Here is a 25,741-nt window from a genome sequence, read left to right as displayed (position 1 = left end):
TTATTGGACTTGAATGAACAGCACTTTGTTGCACAGAGGTACAGTTAATGCTAAGTCAAGGCATCAGATATAACAGTTTCTCCTACAGGAAACGTCGATGTTTGTGCCAAATGTTAACAGCAATTCATCCTACACTTCTCAAGACATAGATTCATCTGCCAGACAGCACTTGAAATCAATTATTATTATTTATATTTTTATTGTAATGTTGATTGGATTGATTTGATTTAATAAGTTGTTTTTGGCGTAACAGTGCAGTCGTTTCATAGCAAGAAGATTCCCAGCTTGTTTGGGGTCTTTCTGTGTCGAGTTTGCATCTCTCTGTGTCTGCGTACGTTTTCTACGGTTACTCCAGCTTCCTCTGACAGTCAAGAAACATGCAGATTGCCATTAGATTAGTTGGAGACTCTCAACTGTCCTGAATGTGAGTCTGAATAGTTGTTTGTCTCTATTTTCCAGCCCTGTGATACTCTGGCGACCTGTCGTGGGTGAATTCTGCCACTTGCCCAATGTCAGCTGAGGTGATTGGCTCCAGTTCTCCCTCCTATTTCTTTTCGAACCAAGTTTTTATTTATTCTTTCATATCAAACTTTTATTGATATACATTCTGGCACTGGTCCTTCCTTACTCCTCTCTACACTCAATATGTTTTCACATCACAATTTTTTATATTTATACTTTTAGAATTGTATCAGTCTTTGTGCCCGTAACTTTGGAGCCTGATCTGGCAGAATGATTTTCTTCAGGATGGATAAAGCTCTATCTTATTATATATTCATTGATCTTGAGTCTGTGATGAATCTGAGAAGAGGAAAGTGCGGAAATGGACTGTCTTACTATCATGGTCACCAGGTGTGCTTTGCAGTAATGTTTGAACGTCACATCTCACTTAATCTTAGGATTAAACATTTATTTGCGTTAGTGACGTCACCATCGGCTGAATTCACAGCCAGCTGGGAGTTAAGCCGTAAGAATATTTACTAAGTGGGTTGATTGTCTTCATGTTTATTAGTTATTGTGTGTTGTTCGACATGTGGAGATTATACATTTACAAGAAAAACATTGGTTTGGTGCCCGAATTACCTCTTGCAAGCTTCCCTCTAACTTCAGATAATGAAGCTTGAAAATCGGAAAATGTTTAATTCAACGTTTGGATTTATCAGCGAAATCCACACAGTCCCTTTCAGCATATCTGAGCCTGTTTCTCTTTGGTCCTAAAGCTGGTGATGAACTTGCCGTGCTGTTTAAACGGAGTCTCAGAAGCCTCCAGCTCTAAACAAACATTTAATATCGCCCTTTGGATCAAATTTAATTTAATCAACACCGTGACAAAAGGACACCGCAGCTTTAGAAGTAGATTTCAAGTCAAATCTAACCAGTGCTCACTAGCAGGTTATTAATGGGGCTCAAGATATGATAAGTCATCACCGTAATAAACATCTGGGATATACCCTTTATAAGAAATTCAGATATCAGTTTGGACCACTTCAGCAGTTCGAAAAAAAATAATCTGGTAACCTTTCCATCCCTGTTTATCTTCCAGTACGTGCGGTGTTTGTGATGATTGTCTGTTTGAATTTGTTCACACAGAACCTTCAGAGGTTATATATGAAGATATTAACAATCTAGAAGGTGAATTATAGACCTGAAGGCCACAGCTAGGCCGGTGTATTAGCCACACCAATTTAGAATCAACAGTTCCTACTCTGGTTTAGTTATAAAGTGTTTTATGCATCAATGCTTGGATTTTTTATTAAATGCTGGTTTGATCATCAAATCAGCTTTTAGTTTTTATGTAAAAAGTATTTTTTCCAGTGAATGTTGAGCTGAAGTATAGGATACAAAGACACAGGCAAGTTGAGTACAATTAATTTAAAATTGTAGGGAAAGTATGGTATGATATTAGGGTTGCTAATATTTGGTAGTTGTGAAATTATGTAGTTGTCCATGTGTGTAAAAGCATTTTGACGCTGTTTCAATATTTTGTGCATGTTTGACATTTTTGTGCTTATTTCTACACCTCCAATTAGTTTTACACATTTTTTCACGCTTGTACAAAATTGAACTACTGCTAAAAAATATAACACATTTAAAATGCATTTCAGCTGCTAAATTTTCCACATGTAAAAAAAGCTAAACTTTTATTCATGTATGAAATATTTATAAAGCAGCAGCTTTTTACACATGTACAAAATATGTCTACAGCAACACTTTCTTTACACATGTACTAACTAGATCTCTGTGCACATAATCTTCACACATGCTGAAATATGTCCACAACGTCAACTTTATAACATGCACGAAAAGTTTAATGTTCAAAAACAACATTATTTAACAGGCACAAAATACCAGTGATTATGATTTGGTCCCATATTATGGAGGACAAACATGTCTGCGCTGAGATTCATCGAGAGGATCTGATTACTTTATCCTGAACATGAAGCCCCGCAGTCCAGATTCCTCTGGTTATAAATAATCTCAGCAGGAATAGAACATGCTGTGCACATTTAGCAAACACAAACACACTTTAGAAGACAACGCGTTTACAGTGTCAGGCTGAAGTGGGAAAATCAACAAGGTGCGTTCACTGCACCGTGGAAAGTTTCGCTGTGGAGGAATGAATGAACCATTGTGTCAGTGTCGAAAATCCTTCCCGGACTTGAAGAAAAATAATATAGACGAAACAGAATGACTACAACGCTATATCACTCTATTAAAACTACACGTGACAATTAGGTCGATGGTGGCTGGAATATTACTGTTAATATTATTGTTATCATTAGTAATATTGTTGTTAGAGGTTCGCCAAGGCGTCACAGCGGCGCTGCAGGAAAAGTCAGGCTGCTAAATCGAGCACTGACTCATCGCTCATGTGATGTTCCCCGGCCCGACACAGACTGGAACAAACCCCGACATGCGTGTCGCTGACAGGCGAGATGTTTCCGTGTTTCCCCCGAAGCTTCACTGGGTGTTTTTTTGCCTGACAGAATAAGCCTGTGTTCAGTTTCCAGCAGCCGCCATGAAGGGAAGAGGGACGAGGTTGTAGCCGCTCGCTAGCTGGCTGTAGCTACCTGCTAATGTGCTGCTAACGGCTTTGGATTCCGCAGCGTCAACACGGTTTCCTAATGTGCCTTTCACATATCAATAAGAAAGAAGTGGTGTATATTCAAGCTGGCTTCTCAGTGGGACGATGAGTGGCGCTGATAAGTAAGTTCAGGTGCGGTTGTGAGTGTTGACGGTGACAGTGTAGCTCGCCAGCTGATAGTGTTGTGCTACCTGTGTGCGCCGCTAGCCACGTAAACTGCTCCTGCCGGTGTTGACGTAGCAGCAGCAGCAGCTAGCTCGTCAGTCTGGTGTACCAGGTGAGCTAGCCGGGTCGGGACTAAGCTAGAACAACGCCGAGCTCCACAGAGAGGGGAACATGAGCGGTGGCAACTCAACATGCGTTAGCTGGACTTGAACGTGTGGCTCGTTTGGTTTCTCCTGGATGATGAAGCGGGTCATCTGGCTCATATCAGGATTAAATCGAAGAATGATGAAGCTACTCTTTGCCCTCGCCTTGATCGCCTACATTGCCTGTAAGTACATAGGTTTGTCCATGTGAGTTTAATTTTAGTTAGTTCAAGTTGTCACGTTCCCTGTGACATTATTATTATTAGTTCTAACACATCCAAACTGTGAACTCGTGATAGGATTTGACTTTTAAAATCTTCATGTGAATCACAATAAAACAGTTTATAAATCGGTAGATGCATTATGTGCTGTGCTTGCACAATGCACAAATTCAATATATTAGTCCTGTTACTATTGATGAAAATTGTACTTATACTATTTTACTAAACTATACCACTGTTGATATAGTTGTATTTCCCACCAGTAACTCCTGAGTGAGTAGTTTAATGTGTTACTGGATAAAACATATTATGTAGTTAAATCCTTGCAGAGTACCCTGCCAAACTGGTTGGGCATGAAATGATGGATGAGTCACTGCTGAAGCGAGCAGGCTGATGGTTTGAACAAAAATGTATAAAAAAAAAACTGTCAAAATGAACTATCAAATCATCAAGAGTAGGTAATCACATAAGGGAGAGAGTGACTTTAATCCAGGGACGTAATACAGATAGTTTAGATTATCCAATTGAGGTTTGCTGGTCTTTTATTTGCAAGAAAATGGAGAAAACTGCGAAATCCACAGATGCAGGTTTCAGTTTCCCAAATGAGAGGATTTGTTTATGTAAATTGAGTAAACTTAAATTAAATTCAACCAGTGCTTGACTCACTGTAACCTATTATATGACTTAAGAACCTGACCAAAAGTGATACGTAGTTTATGGAGTAAATTTGTTCTAATATGTCCACCATTACTTTTTTATTTTACATCTGTGTGTTCATTGGACTGCAGACAGTGGAGTTGGAGAAGGCCCTGGTGGACAAACTATGTGACCATCAACAGTTTAATCAGCAGAATTGTTTATTGCAGCTATGTTGTTACTAGACGTGAAATAAAAGGACATCGCTATGCACTGCAAAATTATCAAACTACACATTTTCCATCCAAATGTTTCACTTCTCTGCTTTGCCGAAGAGTGGATGTATTGAGGACAATGCACAGTGAACATGTTTTCTGTAAAACCCATGTTGTCTTCAAAATGGCACAGTGGCAGGTTATTTGATCAAAAAGATAATCACAATTTGTGTGATTTGTATTGTACAAAGAAATTATGTTGAATTGACTTTTTAACTGTGGAAAAGTGGCTCATTTGTAAGAATAATACATTCATTTGAACAGGGCTGTCGTCATCAATTTCTGTATTGGTATAACACCAGTCAAAGTCAAGTTTAGGCCCCTTTATTATTTCATTCTGGGGTTGTCTGAGAAACAAATTAGTGGTCTTCAATCTTAAACATTGGTATGAGATCACACTTTGAGTCCAATGAAGGCAGATTTGGAGGTTTTGTGGCCAAATATAGCAATTTTTGCATCCTGTGCTGAAGTATTCTGACAGTGTCAGAAATTAAAGATTTCATTCCCGGGGACTGCTGCTGCGAAGACTCTTATCTAAAAACCAAGGAAACTGAATAAATCATGAAATGACACAGAGTAGAACTTTATCAGACAGTCTGGTATCGTTGGATGTGACACTGCTCTATACTTCGTATTTACTTTGTATTTACTATCCTGCCATTTTCATCACAAGATTTCTCTTTCTCTATTCCAGCTGTCTGGGGAACATACACAAACATGAGGTACAGTAATTGATTTTTTAAATATATATAATTAAAATGTTTAATTATGCCATTGTAGCTAAAGCGTATTGCTAGATTCTCATGATAAACTCTGACAGGGTCTCACTCTCTTCCTGATCAGGTAATTGCAAATGACTGGATGGTAATTACACATCCCTCATCCATCCCTTATATATAATAGGCGTTAGGTTTATTCTTTAAGAGTCGGAGGGGCTGGAGCTTGTAACATACTGTACGTACAGTGTATACCTTATACAGCACAGTGAAGTTGCTCTGTCTGGGATAGCGGAGCTGTGACGACTGTTGTGGCGTTGAAAACCTGGAAAGAAGAAAAAAAGTCAAAAAATTAGATTTTCAACGATGAAAAATGCACTTCAAAGTCACTACAATGAATAGGGTAAACATTTAAATTTCTCTGTGAAACTTCCCCAGTAGATAACAGCAGTTAATGTTCATTTAGATACCTGCAAATTAATATATTTATATTAAACATGGTTTTGCAATGCTTTTATGAAGGAAATTGTTGTCCCTTATATACTACATTATTGAAAGTTACAAATCAGTGAGAATGTAGATATTTTATATTATCTAGCGTTACTGTTTTAGAGTAAATGAGTTAGCAAAAAGTAAACATTCCTCTCTGGTTATTTTATCCATTAACAGCAAACAGTATATCAACTGTTGGGAGCCATAAGAAAATAGACATTGTGTTCTAAAATGTATCCATACATCCCTCTGGATTTCAGGTGGTGGGTCATTTGTTGCTACCTAATTATGTTCATGATGTTAAGTGCTGTTTTATTTCTGGCCTTGTGATTATGCCTGCCATGGCCAGCCTTTTATCACCCTCCCCCTTGTCTTTGCACTTCTCAGATCAATACAAGAACACGGAGAAATGAAGATTGAGCAGAGAATTGATGAGGTGAGTTTAACCAAGATAACAGTTGTCACCCTGTAAAGCTTTCTGAAGAGCTCCTCTGTGTGTTATTAGCCGGTATTGAAATATCATTAAATGTTTACAAGATAACCCCTTTGTAAAGCCATGCATGTTAGGATATTCTTTAGCTGCAAAAACCAGGTTTTGGATTGGTTTTAAATGATCTGCTATAGCTTGGCCTAAATCGCTCTGTGGCCAATGTGTACTGACACGAATGTGTTAACATTGCCATCAAGAAACACTATAGGATTCCATTTTATATTTGCTAAGAATTGAACTGTGTTCTTATCTTACATACAGTATCACCAACTATGTATCTCCCTTTAGGCTGTGGCTCCTCTCAGAGAGAAGATTCGTGATCTTGAACAAAGGTGTGTACCTGTGTTTTATTCTTACATAGATGAACATGTACTCAAAATTTGTTGGATTCATTTGCATGTCTTTTTTCCTTCTTTGTTGACAGATGTTTGAAAAGCGATCTAATAAAGCACATTATAGTGTTAGAAGTCACATGATCCTTGTGATCGTTTGACAGTTAATGAAGAAGATAGTGACCTTTCCATTGCAGCTCCTGCTGAAACCTTGTGCTTTAAAATGTTAATTATGTCTGTCACCCTCTATGTCCTGAATGCTAACGAGGGAAGAAGGTCAGATGATTTCATCCAAGTGAGCATAGGGATGGGAATCAGAAAACCTCTTCAGACGGAGATGTAGTTTCAAAATTGTCAGAGCCTCCTAAATCATATACCTGGTATACACATCACTGCCAGAATTGTTTTCTGACACTTACATGTGACAAAACAGAGGTACTGGAATCTAGAACTCGACTGAGTCATGGCAGAGCAGAAGAAATTGTGAGAAATGTCTTTATTTCAAGAAGAAAGATGACAACAGTGCTAGTTATAATGCAGTGTTAAACTAATATCGTATTGCACTTTCTCAAGCAATTGTTTGGCAACAAAGACGTCTGAGCTGCATATGTTGTAGAAGCCTAGCTGGGACTGCAGCCTTCTCTTTGCACATCTGCCGAGCCAGTAGCCAGCATCTACCAACTGCCTGGATTTTGGGTATTTTGCGAACATATTTAAAAATGAAGAGAAATGTTCTTAATGAACATTAATAACTACACTCACCTCCCTTTTGAAATGCAGTAGTTTCTGCCGAATCAACAATGTGATCTGAGTGATCGAGATCTCAAATATTTTCTCAGTGCATCTTAGGTGCATTCATACCTGAATTTAGAGCTTTGTGATTTGATCACCCGGTTGATGCTGTAGTAGACCTTCAGGCAGTTTAGTTTAGCTGTGATAAGATCACCAGAGACCGATGTTGATACCTGGTCTGACCAGGGCCTAAGAAAACCTGCATCAAAATAAATATTACATTTTAAACAATGACACACTGTTGCAACAAATAGCTCTAATGTTACAGCCTTTTTATGAACATGGAACATGCCACATACTCTTTTCAATGTCAGTCTTCTGAAAAGAAACTGTGGAGAGTTAAAGGTGTATTCCGTGGAACACTGTGAATAGGCTTGAGGCAGGCGTATAATTATGATATTAGTGATTTAAAAAAAACTTTAAAGTCTGGTTAAATACAACATTATTCTCATAAGTTTAGCCATGTTTAATAATATTTTACTCACAATTGTCCATTTCTGAAACGTATGTCTCGATATCATCCTTCAGTCCAAATCTTTATTTAGATTTTCTGATTGTAGTAAAATAAAGGTAATTTCAATATATAGTTAGAAACACTTCATTTCTGTAAGTCCATCTATTTAAGTTAAACACAGATCAAGTAAGAGGCCATGTTTCCTCAGTACATTTTAATCAGACTTAAGTTCTTAAAGACAAATCAGCTATGTCGTAGCCCTAGTTCTGTTCTGTTTTCATGTAGTATTTCCTCCAGATGTTCAACGCTAAAGCATTCGTCTTTTCTCTGCCAGTTTTTCTCAGAAATACCCTCCTGTCAAATTCCTGTCAGAAAAGGATCGGAAGAGAATTCTGGTAAGAATCGTCTTATTTAAAATGCATAGTCATTCAAGATAACCGTGAAATCCTCATTTTTTAGTGAAGCACATCAAGTGGTACGCTCAAAGGTAAAGGCTCCTGAGAGGGTCAGTTCTGGACTAGAAAGACCTTCAGGTATCCTTGAGACACTTTCCAATCTTTCACACAATTCAAAATGGAAATCAGGCTTTCTGCAACCTGTATTTTATTTTACCAATCATATGACTACAGATGCACAGAACACTGCTCTGTCTGTCTATCCGTCTACCAACATAATTTTCAGACAGATCCTTTCTTTGTTAATTTTTCAAATTTATATAGTATTAGTATACATGATATATACAGGGTGCAATACCAATCTACATTTTGACATTTTGCAAATCATCACATTGACGAACAGTAAGTATTCATATCCTTTCCTAAATGCATAGTTGAACACATTTGACATTGATCATAGCCTCAACCCTCTTTTGTATGATGCAGCAAATTTTGCACACATTGATTTGGTGGTTTCGTGTCATTTTCTACGGATCCTCTAAATCTCCAAAGAGACTTTCAGTTGGGTTTAAGTCATTGCTGTAGCTGGACATTCACACAGTGTTCTCTCAGCCACTTCCATGTCTGATTTCCTGAACTCTCTTATATTGCTAAAATACATGTGATCTCCCTCCAGATTACTGGAGGTGCTGGTTTTGTTGGTTCCCACCTGACTGACAAACTGATGATGGATGGCCATGAAGTGACTGTGGTGGACAACTTCTTCACAGGGAGGAAAAGAAATGTAGAGCACTGGATTGGCCATGAGAACTTTGAGCTCATCAATCATGATGTAGTGGAGCCGCTCTATATAGAAGGTGAGCAACAGAATACTAATTGGGGTTGAAGACAATTTTTTGTGAGAGAGAGAGCTTGTTCAGTAAATTATAATTTTTTGCTCAAGGAAACATGAGATTATGCGTGGTTTGGCCTTTTAATAGATATTAAATACACTACATGCACAAAATTATTGGGACAAACCTCTTATTCTTCAAATTCAGGTGTTAAAGTAATAGTTCACCGAAAGATTTTAATTCACTCATTATATACTCGCCACTGGGCCAATAGAGGGGTGGGTAAAGTGTTTGAGTCCACAAAACACTTCTCGAGTCTAAGAGGTCAACTTTGATGCAGTAAAAAAGTCAATTGTTTCCTTCTTCAGACGTAATAAAACAACAACTGACACCACACGAGCAACAACTACTTGTTGTGTGATGCACCTCGTAGGAAGATATCAGAGGATAAATGTGTTTTTGAAAGGGGTATTTGTTAATATAGAAAATATTTCAGATTCACAAATTTACTTTAATTATAGTTAGAAGTTATTTTTGCTGCTTTTGCTCTACTTGCCTTATCTATTTGACAACAGCCTATTCTTGTATATGGTCATCTCATTGAATAATTTCCTGGCGGGTGCTCACAGTAAGCGTTTGCTCTGGAGCGGGCCTATAATGCTCAGAATGTCATGGGCCAATTCCAGCAATTTAGTATTTTGCATTTTAAAGCCTGATCCATTTCTGATCTTTTGTATTTTCAAGTATTCAAGCTGTCAAAAAAACCCTGTCAAGTTCAGTAAGACTTTGACATTACATTCCTATGAGGTAGTGGAAGTAGAGTTCCTAAAACACTGTATAAACAGCATTTGCATTAATTACAGCAGAGTTTTCCGATCAGAAGCAGCAGGCACTTCCACCCCCTCATCCACCTGCAGTGTTCAAGTCTTAGAGAGCTCCACGGGGTGTCATGTCTTGGTTTGTTGACATAATCAGAGAACCGCTGTGTTGAACAAAGATTTTGTAGTAAGAACAAGACATTCACTTCACCCACCCACTAGTGATAAAGAGTGTGATGGTGGCTATTTTTAGATGATTATTTCACAACCACAGGTAAATTGACCTAGATAGATCTCTGTATTTATTAGTAGGATGAGGTGCATGGACAATGCCAGAGATGCACTGATTTTATGTGATTGATTGGAGTCATTCACCCATGTCCAGATCACATTGAATATAGTCACTGATGTAAAATTCGGTTTCACATAATATGACATGCCAGTTGCATATTGATTCGGACAGACAGCCACAAGCTGTGAAAACCCCAAACCCTAGTGAACATGTGGCTCTTAAACATATGTGTTTGTCAATAATGAAGATTTTGTAGTTTTGTGCATTGAAGAAGAATTCAGGTCATAGTAGTCTCAAATTTTATTTAAGTAACTGGCCACTGATGTTCCATGTCTGTCCTCAAGAGTTTTGTCCATTCAGTTGTTAGACAAAACATTTTGAAATATAAACTTGAGAAAGCGAATCACCACCAAAGAAATACTAGAATAGAAACCAGACAAATCACAGCAGGAGATTTCCTGCTGTCTTGCTATTTCATGAGAACCTGACGTCTGTGTCTCTCAATTTCATGGCAGAAATTAAGCAGTACAAAGAATAGAGAAATGCTTCTTTTCTGAACAGCTGGAACGAGCCATGAATGTGACAATGTTTTGAGCCATGAATCATGAGGTCAAGACTGCAAAAGATCTCCTTGAAAAGATGAGAAATTAATGGAAGGGTTTAGAAAATGGAACAATAATGAAGAGTTGCAGAGAATGAGTCACAGGTAGCGGTAGACAGTATTACTGATGCCTTGCAGTACAGGGAGATTTGACTTTGTTGAAGATGAGGTAAAAGCTTGTGAGCCTGACCCAAACTTAAGTGTAAAAACAAAAGGTTCCTTAATCTAATGATTAGTTTTATCTGTGCTAAAAGTCACTCAATAACTATAAAGTTGTTTTCCTTGATGGTCAATAAGAGTAGAGATGTTGCTTTACCAATACAAGCATTGGCAATACCTCAGAAACCGTCGAAAAATACCAGGTTGGGAATGGACGTGAATCTGTGAACGGATTCTATACCATTTGTTATGAGTATATTAGTTTCACTCAGATGAAATTTATTTTTACCAAAAGTCAATTATTCGCAGCTAACCCTTACCCAGTAGCTTTGCTATACTGCTTCTGGCAAGAATTGTTTTTAAAATGGCAAAAAAGACATGATTTCTGGTAGCGTAGCGGAAGCCAGAGCCAGATAAATGTCTGCAATTTGGCAATATTTAACTTTGAAAAGTCCAATAAGTAAAACAGTGATATTTACTATATGCAGCACTTGTGATGTGTATTCCTAGATTTAGTCATTGGTATTCTTTTTTACTTATGACTTTCAAACAAGATAATGAAAACAATTGTATGACATTAATTCTCTGTATATATTTGGTTATCTATGGGTTTAGCCAGCCCTTACAGCAATGATTGCAATTCATCACTTCTATACAGAGCTAGTAAAATACAGCTGTTTAATATATTAGATGAGTTATTTAAAAAAATACTAGTATCGGATCAGTACTTGCTATTAGCCGATGCTATTGGAATCAGCAGCGGGAAGGTATAAATGGTATGCTACATTAAAGTGTAGATTAGTTGGCTCTTGCTTTTGAGTTGACATGGGTCACAGTAGACAGGCACATCCTTCAGCTTGAATTTGCTCTGTTCAACATTTCTACTTTAAATTTCAAATGTCTGTTCTCATTATGCTGCACTTTGCATCTCCAAGGCTGGTTATGAGTGATACAAGGCCAAGTGTCAAAAAAGCAGCCACATTGAACAAATAAAAACAAAGGAAATCAGTTAGTTGACATTACATTAAATTATATATATTTTTTCAAGGTAAGATGATTGATGTTTTTTCTGTTTTTACACAGTGGACCAGATCTATCACCTGGCATCTCCAGCCTCTCCCCCCAACTACATGTACAATCCCATCAAAACCCTCAAGACCAACACCATCGGCACTCTGAACATGCTTGGTAAGTATGGAGGATCATTTTAATTTATTTTGCAGTTTCTTTCGAGGTTTTCGTGACCGACCAGTTTCTCGCAGTTGACCTGTTGGTTACCTCTGAACTAGGATAAATAAATCTGTCGTGGTTTATCAGATTTATAAACCATGAGATACTATGAGTAAGCTGCTTTCAAGCACAGACTGTAAATAAAGGGAAGCCAATAATAATAATTATTGCATAATAAGCTTTGCAGAGTTTATACAACAAGCACGGGTGCTCAGAAAGGTACTGGCCGCAAGTTCACAAAAGCCAGAACTTTTACATAAGACATCATATGAAAAAAAGAAGACATGAAAGACATGAGATCATCATCTGTGTCTTATCTGCTGTGTCCGTCTGTACGCGGTACCAGTTGGAAGAAAAACATCACCAAATAAGGGTTCCATCCTGTCAGGTAGAACGTATCACAACAATGAGACACATACTCAGGGGATTTTCACTGCTTTAGACACTGGTCTGTGGAATTTTCTGCCACACAGACTAAACATTAACCCCAAAAAATTCAAAGATGGTTTCTGTCATTTAAGTAGTTCTTATCATACTGATGTACTGCATGTCCAACTGTTCATGTGTCTGATACACTTGTTATTTGATGCTTTAAAAATGGAGTGAGCCATCACTATCGACAGCTGTGACTGACTCATGAATGGTCAAGTGCTTGCATTAACAGGACGTCGCTATCGTGGGTCGATCTACCGATCACGACTGCACAGAATTTTGGCTCCAAAAATGTAAGATAGTGGCACTCGTATGCAGGATATATTGACTTCATTTCTGGATACTGGGAGACATCTTTATATAATGTCTATGTCAAGGGGATTCTTTGGTTCTTTTAGATTTAGTTTGTAAAGATTTTTAATCATGAATGGTTTTTCTTCACCTTGTCGTGTGGGGCAAGAAGAGTAGTAAAAGCGATTCTTAACAGACCATTTTCTTCCCTTTTCCTCTCCCTTGTCACATTTTCAGCTTGTGTACATGACAACTGTCTAAAGTGTAAAAATCAAGCAAAATATTTTGTTGTTTTGTCTTGGTGCTGGAAGAATATTCAGAGTTAGGCAGTAGAAGCTTACTGAAATTGATGTGAAGATTTTGTGTGATAAGCGAAAACATTCTTCCATCTCACTTAAAATGGTCATTAAGCTTTCAACAGCAAAACAACCTTTAAAATCTATAATTTATACCATCTGAGAAAATGAAAACTCTCTGCTTCCTTTTGTGTTTTTATTTTACATCACCCCATTTTTCATCAGTGCGGTTGTGTGCCAGATAGAGCCATTGTCTAAGAGATCTGTTTAAAAATTGTAAAATAGTAATCCATAGTACCAGATGGATGAAGCCAGCAGCTTTAAAGATGCCATGTGTGAACTGCAGTGTTCATTCTTATCTTCAGTCAGTAATAACCATTTTAAAGTATTACCAAACCACTGTGTGAATATTGACATAAATTCAGATTATATTCAGAGCATTGTGTGATCGACAATACAATCAGGTGCACTGTTTGTATTTACAAAAGAGACACTTTTTGTGGATTGTGTGAGCTCAGCAGTGGTTCAGTCTATTCCCAGGCAAGGTAAGTGAACTTTGGGTAATTTATGTAACAATTGAATCTAAATTACATTTATGACCAAACCTATCTGATCATCTTACCGCAAATAAATCCTTGTGTTGCTCTTTTCCAATTCAAAAAAACATCCCTCAAACATTCAGTGTCAGTTGGAAAAAGTATTTTAACTTTTCACGTTCCTTCCTCATTTCTTGTTGACTCTATATTTTGCTCAAAATATACAGTCAACAAGAAATATAATATTAATAATAATAATCTCATTATTGTGATTTACAATCTCATTATTATGAGATACTGACTGTTACTACTGACTGATACTCTGACAGCAGCAGAGCAGGGAAGCCATGGCTGAGAGACTGCCGTCAAGCAAACTGCCTCTTGTGTTTGCATTTTTTCAGAAGAGCCGACTGTTGTTTCTCACGTATGCAATTGATTGCACATTTACGCTCATGGTTGTGAGGCGATTCTGAGGTTTAGAGGAGCTGTTTTTGAGTAATCCTGTGTCATAGCCCCTTCACAAAAAATGAATGAGCTTATTCTGCTATATTAGATGAAGGATAAAAAATCTTTTTTACCATTAGGTCTTCGTGAAACTGATATTGATGGAGTACTAGTTAGAATACTGCCACGAATACTATGAAGTACTCAAAATGTGTCCTTTTTGAATAATCCTCTGTCAAAAGGACTGTGTGTGTGACACTATCTCATAATTATGAGATACATTATTTTTATATTCTTCGTCACAGTGGCGGAAATGGGTTTCCATACTGCAGCACGTTGACTATTGTCTATCCTGAACATTTTGCAGGTTTGAGCTGCAGCTACAATTATTTGAGGTTGTTTGAGGTTATTGCTGCCAAAGGAGCTTTTGACATGCTACTAAACCCAATGTTCATTTAAGCACGAGCAAGGTCCCGTCGACTCATGTGCTCGAACAATTACGAATCAATCTGAGCATTTAATCATGAAATTTCACTTCAAGTTACTAATTGAAACCAAACCTTGCAGAAAAATTAAGCTCTTGAATAAAAATCAGTGTGAAAATAAGTACCTAAAATGAAAGAATCCATCTTAGAGAAAAACTTATTTGACTTGTACATTGACTTTTTTTGTTTGGTCAGGTGGTGCTCGAGAAACCTCGGCTCCACCTGAGGAGCTGTCATGTTGTCCATTTTAAAACACAGTCTATGGGATTTACTCAATAAAGACACAGAAAATTACAATTGGTTGTGCGTAAATAGCTTCAGGACATCAGGATTATATTGTGATTGTCAGAAGGTGACTAAAGATGAAGTTCAAGTCACAGTTTATGACAAAATAAAGCAGAAAACCTGGTAATTTCATAGGGTTCACACTATGTGCTGTTTCACCTTCGTATCTGTGTATTTTTCTCAGGTCTAAGGCCACGTTTTTTTCTGGTAAAAGAAGACTGATCTGATTGTGTTGTTTGGCTTTTAGGTCTTGCCAAACGTGTGGGCGCCAGACTTCTCCTTGCTTCGACCTCTGAGGTTTATGGAGGTAAGAAAGATGCCTCGCACTCATATCGAAGTGTTCTTTAAGTACACAGATGACTTTCTGTGTAAAAGGTCAACTTTAAGAACTTCTTTGCAAATAGTACTCAATGGACATGTGTGGACAAAAATATTTTTTATGATTTCTAGATCCAGCAGGAAAATACACTCTTATTTTTTTTAACACTGAGTATATATCATGTGCAAAACCTTTCACAAGCATGGCCTGCATTACATTTTTACACATTATGTCTTTTTGAACACGCTGTCTGCTCCATCAAGCCCAGTTGTTTACTTGTATATCATTGGATCCAGTCACAACTGCATCGTATTTTAGCAGAAAAACATTTACTAATCATTTTTTTTTAAGAGGCAGCATTTATGACACTCAGTCCCTTGGAATAATCTGACAATGCAAATTGAATGTTTGTGCCAAGCAATCACACACAGAGTATCAGAAATTACTAAAGAGAGCTGTTTCCTGAGAAACCAATCATGTGATTGAACTTAGCCCTGCAGCTTTGTATCGTAACCAGCGGAGGAATTGAAGTCAGAGAAATCCAGTGAATGTGTTCAACTAAGCAAGAACGGAAGCATGCTATGTCAAATTAACCCTGCCTGATTCTCTATACAGAGCACTGAATCCATTCGTTTTAAAAATGTGTCTGAAAGGTTACTGAAATCTTTGTGTTCTAGATCCAGAAGTGCATCCACAAAATGAGGAGTACTGGGGTCATGTCAACCCTATTGGTCCTCGAGCATGCTACGATGAGGGGAAACGAGTAGCAGAGACCATGTGTTATGCCTACATGAAGCAGGTATTATCACTGAAACTCTACAGCACACACACACACACGTTGCTCCACCTCCTGATGCAAGTCCTCACGGAAATGTAAATTCCCTCCCTGACCCATACAACATCCTTCCACCAAGCTTCATTGTACTGTGTCCAGTAGTTTTGTGTAATCCTGCTTACAATCAAACAAACTAACAAACCGGGCGAAGGTTAATAAATCTATTGATGTGCCTTATTTTAGATTTGTACAACATTAGCACTAAGAAGATGTGTCTATTGGGTCTGAATAATTAAGTAGTCTCCAGCTTTTCTCATCAGGTCTCTAACGATATTGGTTCACATGCTGCTAAGTGACCTCCTTTGAGAGGATAATTTAGTATAAGATATAAGTCATTTCAGTGAATATTGTGTTGAGTCTGGGTTGAGTTTTGTGCCGGAATGGGAAGCCCTTGAAAATGTCACCCGATTCCATTAATATCCAAATGATGTTTAGACTGTGATAATTCCCCCCCCCGTTACGCTTTGATTGACACCAGCCTTTGATGATCAGATATGATTGACTCCTCTTGCCTTTCCTTCAGGCAGGTGATATTTATTTATCTGCCACGTCTCCACAGCTGCCCATTATTTTTTTCACACTTACACGGAGAATTCTGGGAAATGGCAGCCTTTCAATATCCCGCTGTCAGTTGTTTGTGCAGAGGAACAAAAATATCTCGTATTACATCTGTTGCCCAGTCATGTAATCAAATTTCATTAACCTTTAAAAAGTGATGAGTTGAGGTTATGCATGGGATGAAAAAGCATTTCGTACCTACTTTTCAGACAGAGGGCAAACATTATAAACTATGTATCAGTGGATTTCGGATGCATTGATTTACATGATGCTTTTAAGCAGAAACTGAATCTGATCATGCTCCTTTAAAAGATAAGCATGCTCCTCCATTTTATCATTAGGACGTACAGTGCCTTGCATAAGTATTCACCCCCCTTGGACTTTTTCCCATTATGTACTGTTACTAACTGGAATTCAAATAGACTTAAATAAACTTTTTCCCGTTTGATCAACAAAACATGCATAGTACTTTGGAGGTGCAAAATAAATGTTATTGTGACACAAACAATAATGAGAACAAAAAAGTTGACATCTGTTGGGTGCATAAGTATTCACCCCCCTGTGTCAATACTTGGTAGAACCCCCTTTCGCTGCAATTACAGCTGCAAGTCTTTTGGGGTATGTCTCTACCAGCTTTGCACATCTAGAGATGGAAAGGTTTGTCCATTCTTCTTGGCAAAAAAGATGAAGCTCAGTCAGATTGGATGGAGACCGTCTGTGAACCGCAATCTTCAAGTCTTGCCATAGATTCTCTATTGGATTGAGGTCTGGGCTTTGACTGGGCCATTTTAAGACATTAACATTCTTTAATCCAAACCATTCCTTTGTAGCTCTGGCTGTATGTTTAGGGTCATTGTCCTGCTGGAAGATGAACCTCCGCCCCAGTCTCAAGTCTTTTGCAGACTGCATCAGATTTTCTTCAAGGATTTCCCTGTATTTGGCTCCATCCATCTTTCCCTCTATTCTGACCAGTTTCCCTGTACCTGCTGAAGAGAAGCATCCCCACAGCATGATGCTACCACCACCATGTTTCACTGTTGGGATGGTGTGCTCAGGGTGATGGGCAGTGTTGGGTTTTCGCCACACATAGCGTTTTGCATTGAGGCCAAAAAGTTCAATTTTGGTCTCATCTGACCAGAGCACCTTCATCCACATGTTTGCTGTGTCTCCCACATGGCTTCTGGCAAACTCCAAACGGGATTTTTTATGGATCCCTTTCAACAATGGCTTTCTTCTTGCCACTCTTCCATAAAGGCCAGATTTGTGGAGTAGACGACTAATAGTTGTCCTGTGGACAGATTCTCCCACCTCAGCTGTGGATCTCTGCAACTCCTCCAGAGTAACCATGGGCCTCCTGGTTGCTTCTCTGATTAATTTTCTCCTTGTCCGACTCTTCAGTTTGGGTGGACGGCCTCCTCTTGGTAGGTTTGCGGTTGTGCCATATTCTTTCCATTTTCTTATGATGGATTTTATGGTGCTCAGAGAGATGTTCAAAGCTCTGGATATTTTTTTATAACCCAACCCTGCTTCATATTTCTCTACAACTTTATCCCTGACCTGTTTGGTGAGCTCCTTGGTCTTCATGATGCTGTTTGTTCAGTAATGATCTCCAACAAACTCTGAGTCCGTCACAGAACAGGTGTATTTATACTGAGATTAAATTGCAGACAGGTGGACCCTATTTACTAATTATGTGACTTGCAAATGTGACTTGTGAATGCAATTGGTCGCACCAGATCTTTGTTAGGGGTTTCACAGTAAAGGGGGTGAATACATATGCACTCAACACTTTTCAGATTTTTATTTGTAAATAATTGTGAAATCCATGTAATATTTCCCCCCACTTCCAAATGATGCACTATTTTGTGTTGGTCCATTACATAAACTCACGATGAAATAAATTTTAATCTGTGGTTATACCATGACAAAATGTAGAAAAGTCCAAAGGGGGTGAATACTTATGCAAGGCACTGTATGTCATGTATGGGTTACGTTTTAGGATTTAATTTTTGCTAATATTCATACTGTACTTACTGATACCAATAAAGGGACCATTAATTATGTTATTTTGTGGTTTTGCTGTTGATCTATTGCAACTAGAATAAATCAAAAATAAGACTATAGAGGAGCTGTAGCCAGTTCAAAGTAAAAGGCAGTAAATAACTGGATATGCCACATTTTCGGGGGCCAATTTTAAATACGGCCGGACCTAAATGTAGATGTAATAATCATCATAATAACATAAATGAGTATAACACATAAATAAATGTGTTTTTTTATTGTACTATTATAAAGTTCACTCTTTCTTAAAAGAACATTCGTTTTTAAGCATTAAACATACAATATCCCCATGATGCAATACTGATAAGTAAGTGATTATTAGTGGAATTATTTAGTAGTCATGACTAAACAAAGAGATGCACCACCTTCACTAATGCAAATTTTCAAATGTGGATCTCCAACAATGGCAAGTGTTAATTTTTTCTAGGCTGCGCAGTTTATTCTATCAAATCCAGCATTTACATCTACATATCGTATTTGTATCTACGTACAACAGCAGCCTTGGCTTATTTACAATTTCACACCTCATCTTCAAAAAGACGCATCGATCTTTTCTCAAGCTTTTTACAGAATTGCAGGTTAATTTCGATATTTCTTTGCCCTCATAGCTATAAAATGTCCTGTTGTTTTGAAAGAACTCAAGTTCCACATGCTGGTGAGCCTTAATTACTTTTCAGATTTTCCCTTGCACATTAAAGCCTTGACATGTTCATGGTTATATGATGACACTAATGCTGGTTTAATCTGAACCTCGGCATGAAGAGCAGTGATCACTTGTTGCGGCCTCACAGCAGGGAATGACTGCAGGCACTGCACTTTGTTTCCCCTTATAAATGCTGCTATAGATGGAGATGTCAAGAAATGAGGGAGAAAGGCGACTTAGTTTCCTAGACAGATTCAAAGCGGGAACGCTGTGGCTCATGGTTGGAATCATAAACTCTAAACCACGGGATTACTCAAAGAAGTGAAATTGGTCGATCATTCCAATGTCGTTGTATAAATATCCTCACACATATCGGTTTCAAGTGTCCGCCTCTCTGGGTGTAATCTCTACTTCTCCATCTGTACAGTAGATTTCCATTTTATTATTAAAATATCAGCACAACAAAAACACAGGTTGTTTTGTTGTAACATTTACACATGTATGGTTTAAAGTATTTTTAAAACCATACTATTTTCCTTAATTTAGTCCCTAACACTTTTCCCATTTCGCGGTTATTAATCTGATTTATGATAGTTGGACTAATAATTTATTCATGACACATTAATCAGGACTAAAGTGATTGTCGAATGTGCATTAATTCACAGTGTTTTCAACATGAATTAAGCTAATTCCTCTCAGCAGTAAAGAGTATCAGGGTCCAGCTCTGCATGACCAAATATTTCCCGACCTAACTGTACATATACCCAACACACACACACATTTCCCAAGGCCTCTTTTATCATTATGTCCTCATTGTGTCCTTGTGCCTCATTGTACTGAATATATTTGCAGGTAGTGTCAATTGAAATTCATGCTCCACATTTTCAACAGGACATTCAACATAATTTTTCATGTTTTTATTCATATTTTCTGAGCTTAAATGTGTCCACATCCCATCCAAATAGTCTGTACTGAAGCCTGATGCTGGTGTAAGAAGGCCATGGGTTTTCAAAAAAGCAGGAGGGTTTTCTACCTCTGTGGGATCAGTGTGTGATTCCATGATGTAGTTGGCCTCATTTATTCATTCTTTGTCAGAGAGTGTGTCCAAATGTATGGAAAGGGAGCTTTGTGTCATACTTGCCTGAAGGGTAATTTGACAGGACGTCAATTTAATTTGATCCGACACATTCTCACATAATGCTGCTAATTATGCTTCACATGCAAACAGGTCCAATTCATCAGCACTTGATGATCAACTGTGTGTAGGAAAGGTTTTCTAGGAAAGTGAACATGCATGATAACGTATGTATTAAATGCTACACTTTACAGAATAGTTCAGTCTGTAGAGACATGCACATTGATCTAAAGGGGGGGGGGGGGGGGGGGATCTTTCAAATATAGCCACTCTTTTAGCCAATGTCTAACAATTTTCCCTGTTGTCTTAGGCCACATATTAAAAAGCAATTTACAGATTAAATTTAAAAAAATGCACAGTATAGACTATAAACTGCATTGGATTGTCAAAGTGGCAAATTGAAAATGTATTCTACTATTCTAGCTCAGAGAGATGCATTTTATTTTTGAGTCTATTGGACAGATCAGAGAATGGATTTTAATTAAAGGGTAGCTTTTAGAGAACTGGTTGTTGGATGCTAGAGGCTGAGGTCTATGATTTTACTGGAGTTATAATAAAAATATTTCAGGGAAGCTGTGACTTACACACCTCTTTAATTCCTTTAAAATTTTGCATGAGTTTTACTATGGCAGGTACTGATTATGTTTCACAGATGTTGACCTAAAAGGTCGGACGGCCTCTGCAGAAACATTTAGATTAATGTTTTATGTTTTGGTAGTTGGCACCCCGTCTCTGGGTTTGTGATTAGTTGGACCTTGACAGTCTGTATCTCATGGGGATTATGTCATCTTGACATGACATATGGTGACCTTCACACTGCTCTCTGTCCCCTCCCATATCGTATAATACTGAAGTGCTTCTATTGTACTTCAAGAGTTTTGTTTTGACTGTCGGTAAGAATCCTCTCCATGATGACAGATCCATGTTGTAACAGCCTCATATTCAAGAAAGGGCAATTCATTATTTTATTCACCACTGTGAACACTGTAATTCAGCCATCTTTCATCAGACATCTGTGCAGAAGATTGTTCTTCATTATACTTGAAAATGGAAATTCAGTAAAAAGGTAATTGAAACACGGGCTTCAGTCTCGCTTTAGCTTCCTCGGCAGCTGATGAATAAATCTTTTTGCAAGTTCAGTTTAGATATTAAAGGCAACGAGTCTTGTGAGTGACATGTGCCGGAAGAATGTGTAGTTATGATATATTTCACTGCCAATCAGTAAGAACTTCATGCTGCTGATTTTTTAGAGAGTTGATGATTTTCATCTCCTTACTACACTTACGTTGTTTGAGACATTTTGAGAAACTGCTGATTTATTGCTGCGGTCCGTATTATCATATCTAAATGTTTCAATGTGTGTGTGATAATTGAGCAGTCTAGACTTGAAGGTAGGGAAACTTTGAAAATGTAATACCTGTCAGGCTCTGTATATTCCACAAAGATGAATTATTAAAGTACACAAGGTGTTCAGTTTTTTTACCAAATCATCTAACACAAAGTCTCAGCAGGCAGTTTGAAAATCATTAATGACTCGCCCTCTTTCCTCTTTGCTCACAGGAAGGAGTTGAGGTGCGAGTGGCGAGAATCTTCAACACGTTTGGGTCCCGGATGCACATGAATGACGGACGTGTTGTCAGCAACTTCATCCTGCAGGCTCTGCAGGGAGAACCTCTCACTGTACGCATGTTAACATTACCACTGATCATGTGCTTTCACCTGCTTTATTAGACCGAAACCTCTGTACGCATCAGTCTTGTTTGAATCGCTAGCATTTTCAGCATGTATGTTCCAGGTAAGCATCAGGGAGGTAATGAGTGATTATTGCTGAAGTTTGCATCTTTAATTAATATTTCAGATACATCTGTAGATTTTTAATCTGTATCTAGGAGTTTTTCATTCTAATCATAATTTATTTACAATTTGATTAGAAGCATTTGATTCTTAAACCTGATAATGAAAAGGGAAATAGGTAAAAGAAGTACTGTGCATATCTTTTGATTGAGTTTAATATGAAAACATAATCATGACAAAAATGATCAGCTCAACTCTGTTGTCTCGAAACATGTTTAAGACAGAGAAACACACATCCACTTTAGATATGAGTATTTTACAGGAATAAAAATCTGTTTCCTTTTGTTTTTGTCTTTGCCTCAGGTGTATGGTACTGGTTCTCAAACACGAGCCTTTCAGTATGTAAGGTAAGACGACGAACTGTAGTTTATGCTCGTATTTATATAGATTTTTACATAGAACTGCTGTCTACCCCCTGATAAGGAAACTAAGACATAATTGATTACCTTCTCGTGCTCAGACATTGACAGGTTAAAAGAATATTTATTCGTTTGTGTGCATGTGATGAGATTAGTTTGATCAGTTTAGAGAAGAGACATCAGAGACTTTGAGCATTTGATGCTCTCATATCTCTATAAAGCACCTTCTGCCCTGTGTGAGGTCAGCAGAGGTAAACAGTTAAATGTCAAGGTCTTTGAGAAACATCTCCATTATGTGAAACTCAACGACCAGATTATTTTCAGTTGTAGTGCATAATCTACATAAATCCTGTACAGTCTAATACCAAGGGAACACTGTAAAAAATGTCGAAAATGTCTTATCTCACAATGTCCAAGGAAGTGGTAAAAGATTCCTGGTTTTGTCCCCTGATATGGTTCTGCAGTAAAATGTAATTGGTTCCTCCCTGACTCATACCACAACCTTCCTCCCAAGTCTCCTGGCATTCCGTCCAGTAGTTTTTACGTAATCCTGCTAACTAACAAATTAACAAACTAACAAATAGATGAGGAAAACACAACCCCCTAAGTGGCAGTGACAAATATATCAGCTTCGATCTGCTTCTGGTTGAAATCCACTTTGTGTACCACTGCCCACTGAGAAACAAATTTTACGTTAGCCACAAAATAAACACAATTTTCTTCTGGAACAATGCACATGGGGTTCAAGAGAGAATCCACATTAAATCTCTGGTTCTGTGTTTCACTTTCGTTTTACAGCGATCTGGTGAACGGCCTGGTTCTGTTGATGAACAGTAACATCAGCAGTCCCGTCAATCTGGTGAGTTCTCCTTGCGTGTCTGCGTTTCACAAATTAAATTAGAAAATTAAGTAAACAAAAGCAGAGAATTTACCCACGAGTCTGTGTTTTCTGTCTCTTGCTGGTACTGATGTGTTGACTTGTTTGATTTGTCTGTTTGTAGGGGAACCCAGAGGAACACACCATATTGGAGTTTGCTCGTCTCATTAAAAGTCTCGTAGGTAAGTTTGATAGATTGACAGTTATTATTTAGTGTTGCGGGAAATTCTTGCCTATGGACGTCCGTTCCAGGTGAAGTAAAACGCTAAATGATGCATGTAGTCTACTCATTATTGTGGGTTCGTGGACAAATTACAACCTACCCATGCCCTCATTATAACTGAACATTAACACACTCTCCCAGTGAGCCGGAGTCAGATCCAGTTCCTCCCTGAGGCCCAGGACGACCCACAGAGGCGAAGACCAGACATCCGAAAAGCCAAGATGATGCTGGGCTGGGAGCCGGTGGTACGTTCAACACAAGAAAGACTCCAACTCCCACATACTGTTCTCCAGAATCTCAAATTGTTATTGTTGTTGTTCCTTGGAATTTTTTGGGAGATACAGTCTGAAACACAATATTTGCTTCACTGCTTCACCGCTATTGAATGTTATCGCATTGTGAAACTAAAATACCTGTTCCAAAATACCAATGGAGTTCTTTGCTTCCGTGGCTAGTTTAGACAGTATTGTGTCTACTATGTGTACTTAAGTTTCTAAAGAATGTTTAACATCTAATGTCTATATTTAACATCTATAGAGCAGATAAATTAACCAAAAAATATCACAAATATATTTAATATTTTGAGATGTTTAAAAAAAACATATCAATACTAAAAGATGACAAATATGAATTAGTAACAATATGAAACCCATCACCACCAAAACATATATTAATGATTTAGTTTGGTCATATTTTGAGGTGAATCTGTATCATCAAGACAGATTTATCCACATCAGTGAGTGAATGGCAGAAGAAATTATATCATCAGTAGATGATAAATGGTAAACTAAGTGTGACCGTCTTATTTATAGCCAATAGTTTGAGTTATATTGTCTACATCTCAGTTTTTATTGGTGTAGATGGAATTGTTAGTGTATTTTTGAAGTGGTGCTGAGTTGTGCGTCTTTCGGACCAGGTGCCGCTGGAGGAGGGCTTGAACAAAACCATCCATTACTTCAGCAAAGAACTGGAGCATCAGGCCAACAACCAGTACATCCCCAAACCTAAAGCTGCACGCATGAAGAAAGGACGGCCCAGACACAACTGAGCTGGTGTTTCCCTCCACAGACTCTCCCAGAAGGATGTGAACACTCCTCAGAGGACAACTCTTTAAACTACACTGCTGGCCACAGCACTCTGGGATATGGATTCTTGTTTTTGAGAAGCAGAGACCTGTTGTGAGTCTCTTAAAAACAATTGCGTTGCCTTGTGTTGGAGCTGCAGCTGCACTGCGTGTGTGGGTTTCCTCACCTCACCCTAGCCTGCGTGTTTGGATGGACAAGCCTGACTCAAAAACAGCTATTTCAGACAAACAAATCTGATACTCAGCTTATTTTTTCTTTGTGAATTTGTGCTTTTGATATTTAAATTGCAGACATGAGAATCTCTGTGCTTTGTGTTAATCAGTTTCATGGCGTTTTTTCTCCAGAGCTTGGTTGCCTGACTTTTCTTTTTTCTGTCCTGGATGTTTTGTCGTATCAGTGGCGTGCCGGCTGCCTGTTGACTGCTCGTGTGGCGCGCAGCAAGGACGGCTCAAATGTTCCAGAAAGAATGTTGCGACATCTTTATTCATTGTGTTTATCAGGACTTCAGTGTGATCTACTTTGTGAAATCTCATTTCAGGATGTGCATTATCAATTTCAGGTGAAGATGCTATTTTAATAAAATATTTTCAATATTTTGCGTTTGAGATCTTAAGGGTAGAAGACATAGTGTGTCTGTCTGTCTCTCTCTCTCTCTCTCTCTCTGTCTCTCTGTCTCTGTGTGTGTGTGTGTGTGTGTGTGTGTGTGTGTGTGTGTGTGTGCGTGCATGTATGTAGGTGTGTGCGTACTCGTTTTTTGTTAACTCTTTCAGACCTTTTCCCGTTTATCCCCTATGTGGACTCATGGAGACCAAAGCTCAGTTCTCAGGGGAAAAATGTAATTTCTGAGGTTGTGTGTGTGAGACGATACACGATTCTACAATCCTTTTTAGTGGA

General features: G+C 38.1%; 1 protein-coding gene across 1 annotated transcript; it reads left to right on the top strand.

Annotated features, from left to right (window-relative positions):
- Positions 1-2,822: 2,822 nt before the first annotated feature.
- On the top strand, positions 2,823-25,440 carry uxs1 (UDP-glucuronate decarboxylase 1). The gene is made up of 15 exons (XM_053440249.1): positions 2,823-3,578; positions 5,220-5,247; positions 6,121-6,169; positions 6,512-6,555; positions 8,136-8,196; positions 8,873-9,053; positions 11,983-12,087; positions 15,146-15,205; positions 15,895-16,016; positions 22,010-22,129; positions 22,607-22,650; positions 23,461-23,521; positions 23,664-23,721; positions 23,904-24,007; positions 24,679-25,440. The coding sequence occupies exons 1-15, from the start codon at positions 3,488-3,490 to the stop codon at positions 24,808-24,810; spliced, it is 1,260 nt and encodes a 419-aa protein (XP_053296224.1). The 5' UTR covers positions 2,823-3,487; the 3' UTR covers positions 24,811-25,440.
- Positions 25,441-25,741: the final 301 nt, after the last annotated feature.

The sequence above is a fragment of the Pleuronectes platessa genome, chromosome 14, assembly GCF_947347685.1.
Source record: "Pleuronectes platessa chromosome 14, fPlePla1.1, whole genome shotgun sequence".
Classification (NCBI taxonomy): domain Eukaryota; kingdom Metazoa; phylum Chordata; class Actinopteri; order Pleuronectiformes; family Pleuronectidae; genus Pleuronectes; species Pleuronectes platessa.
Note: the sequence above shows the minus strand (reverse complement) of the source record. Positions and strands in the feature narration are given on the sequence as shown.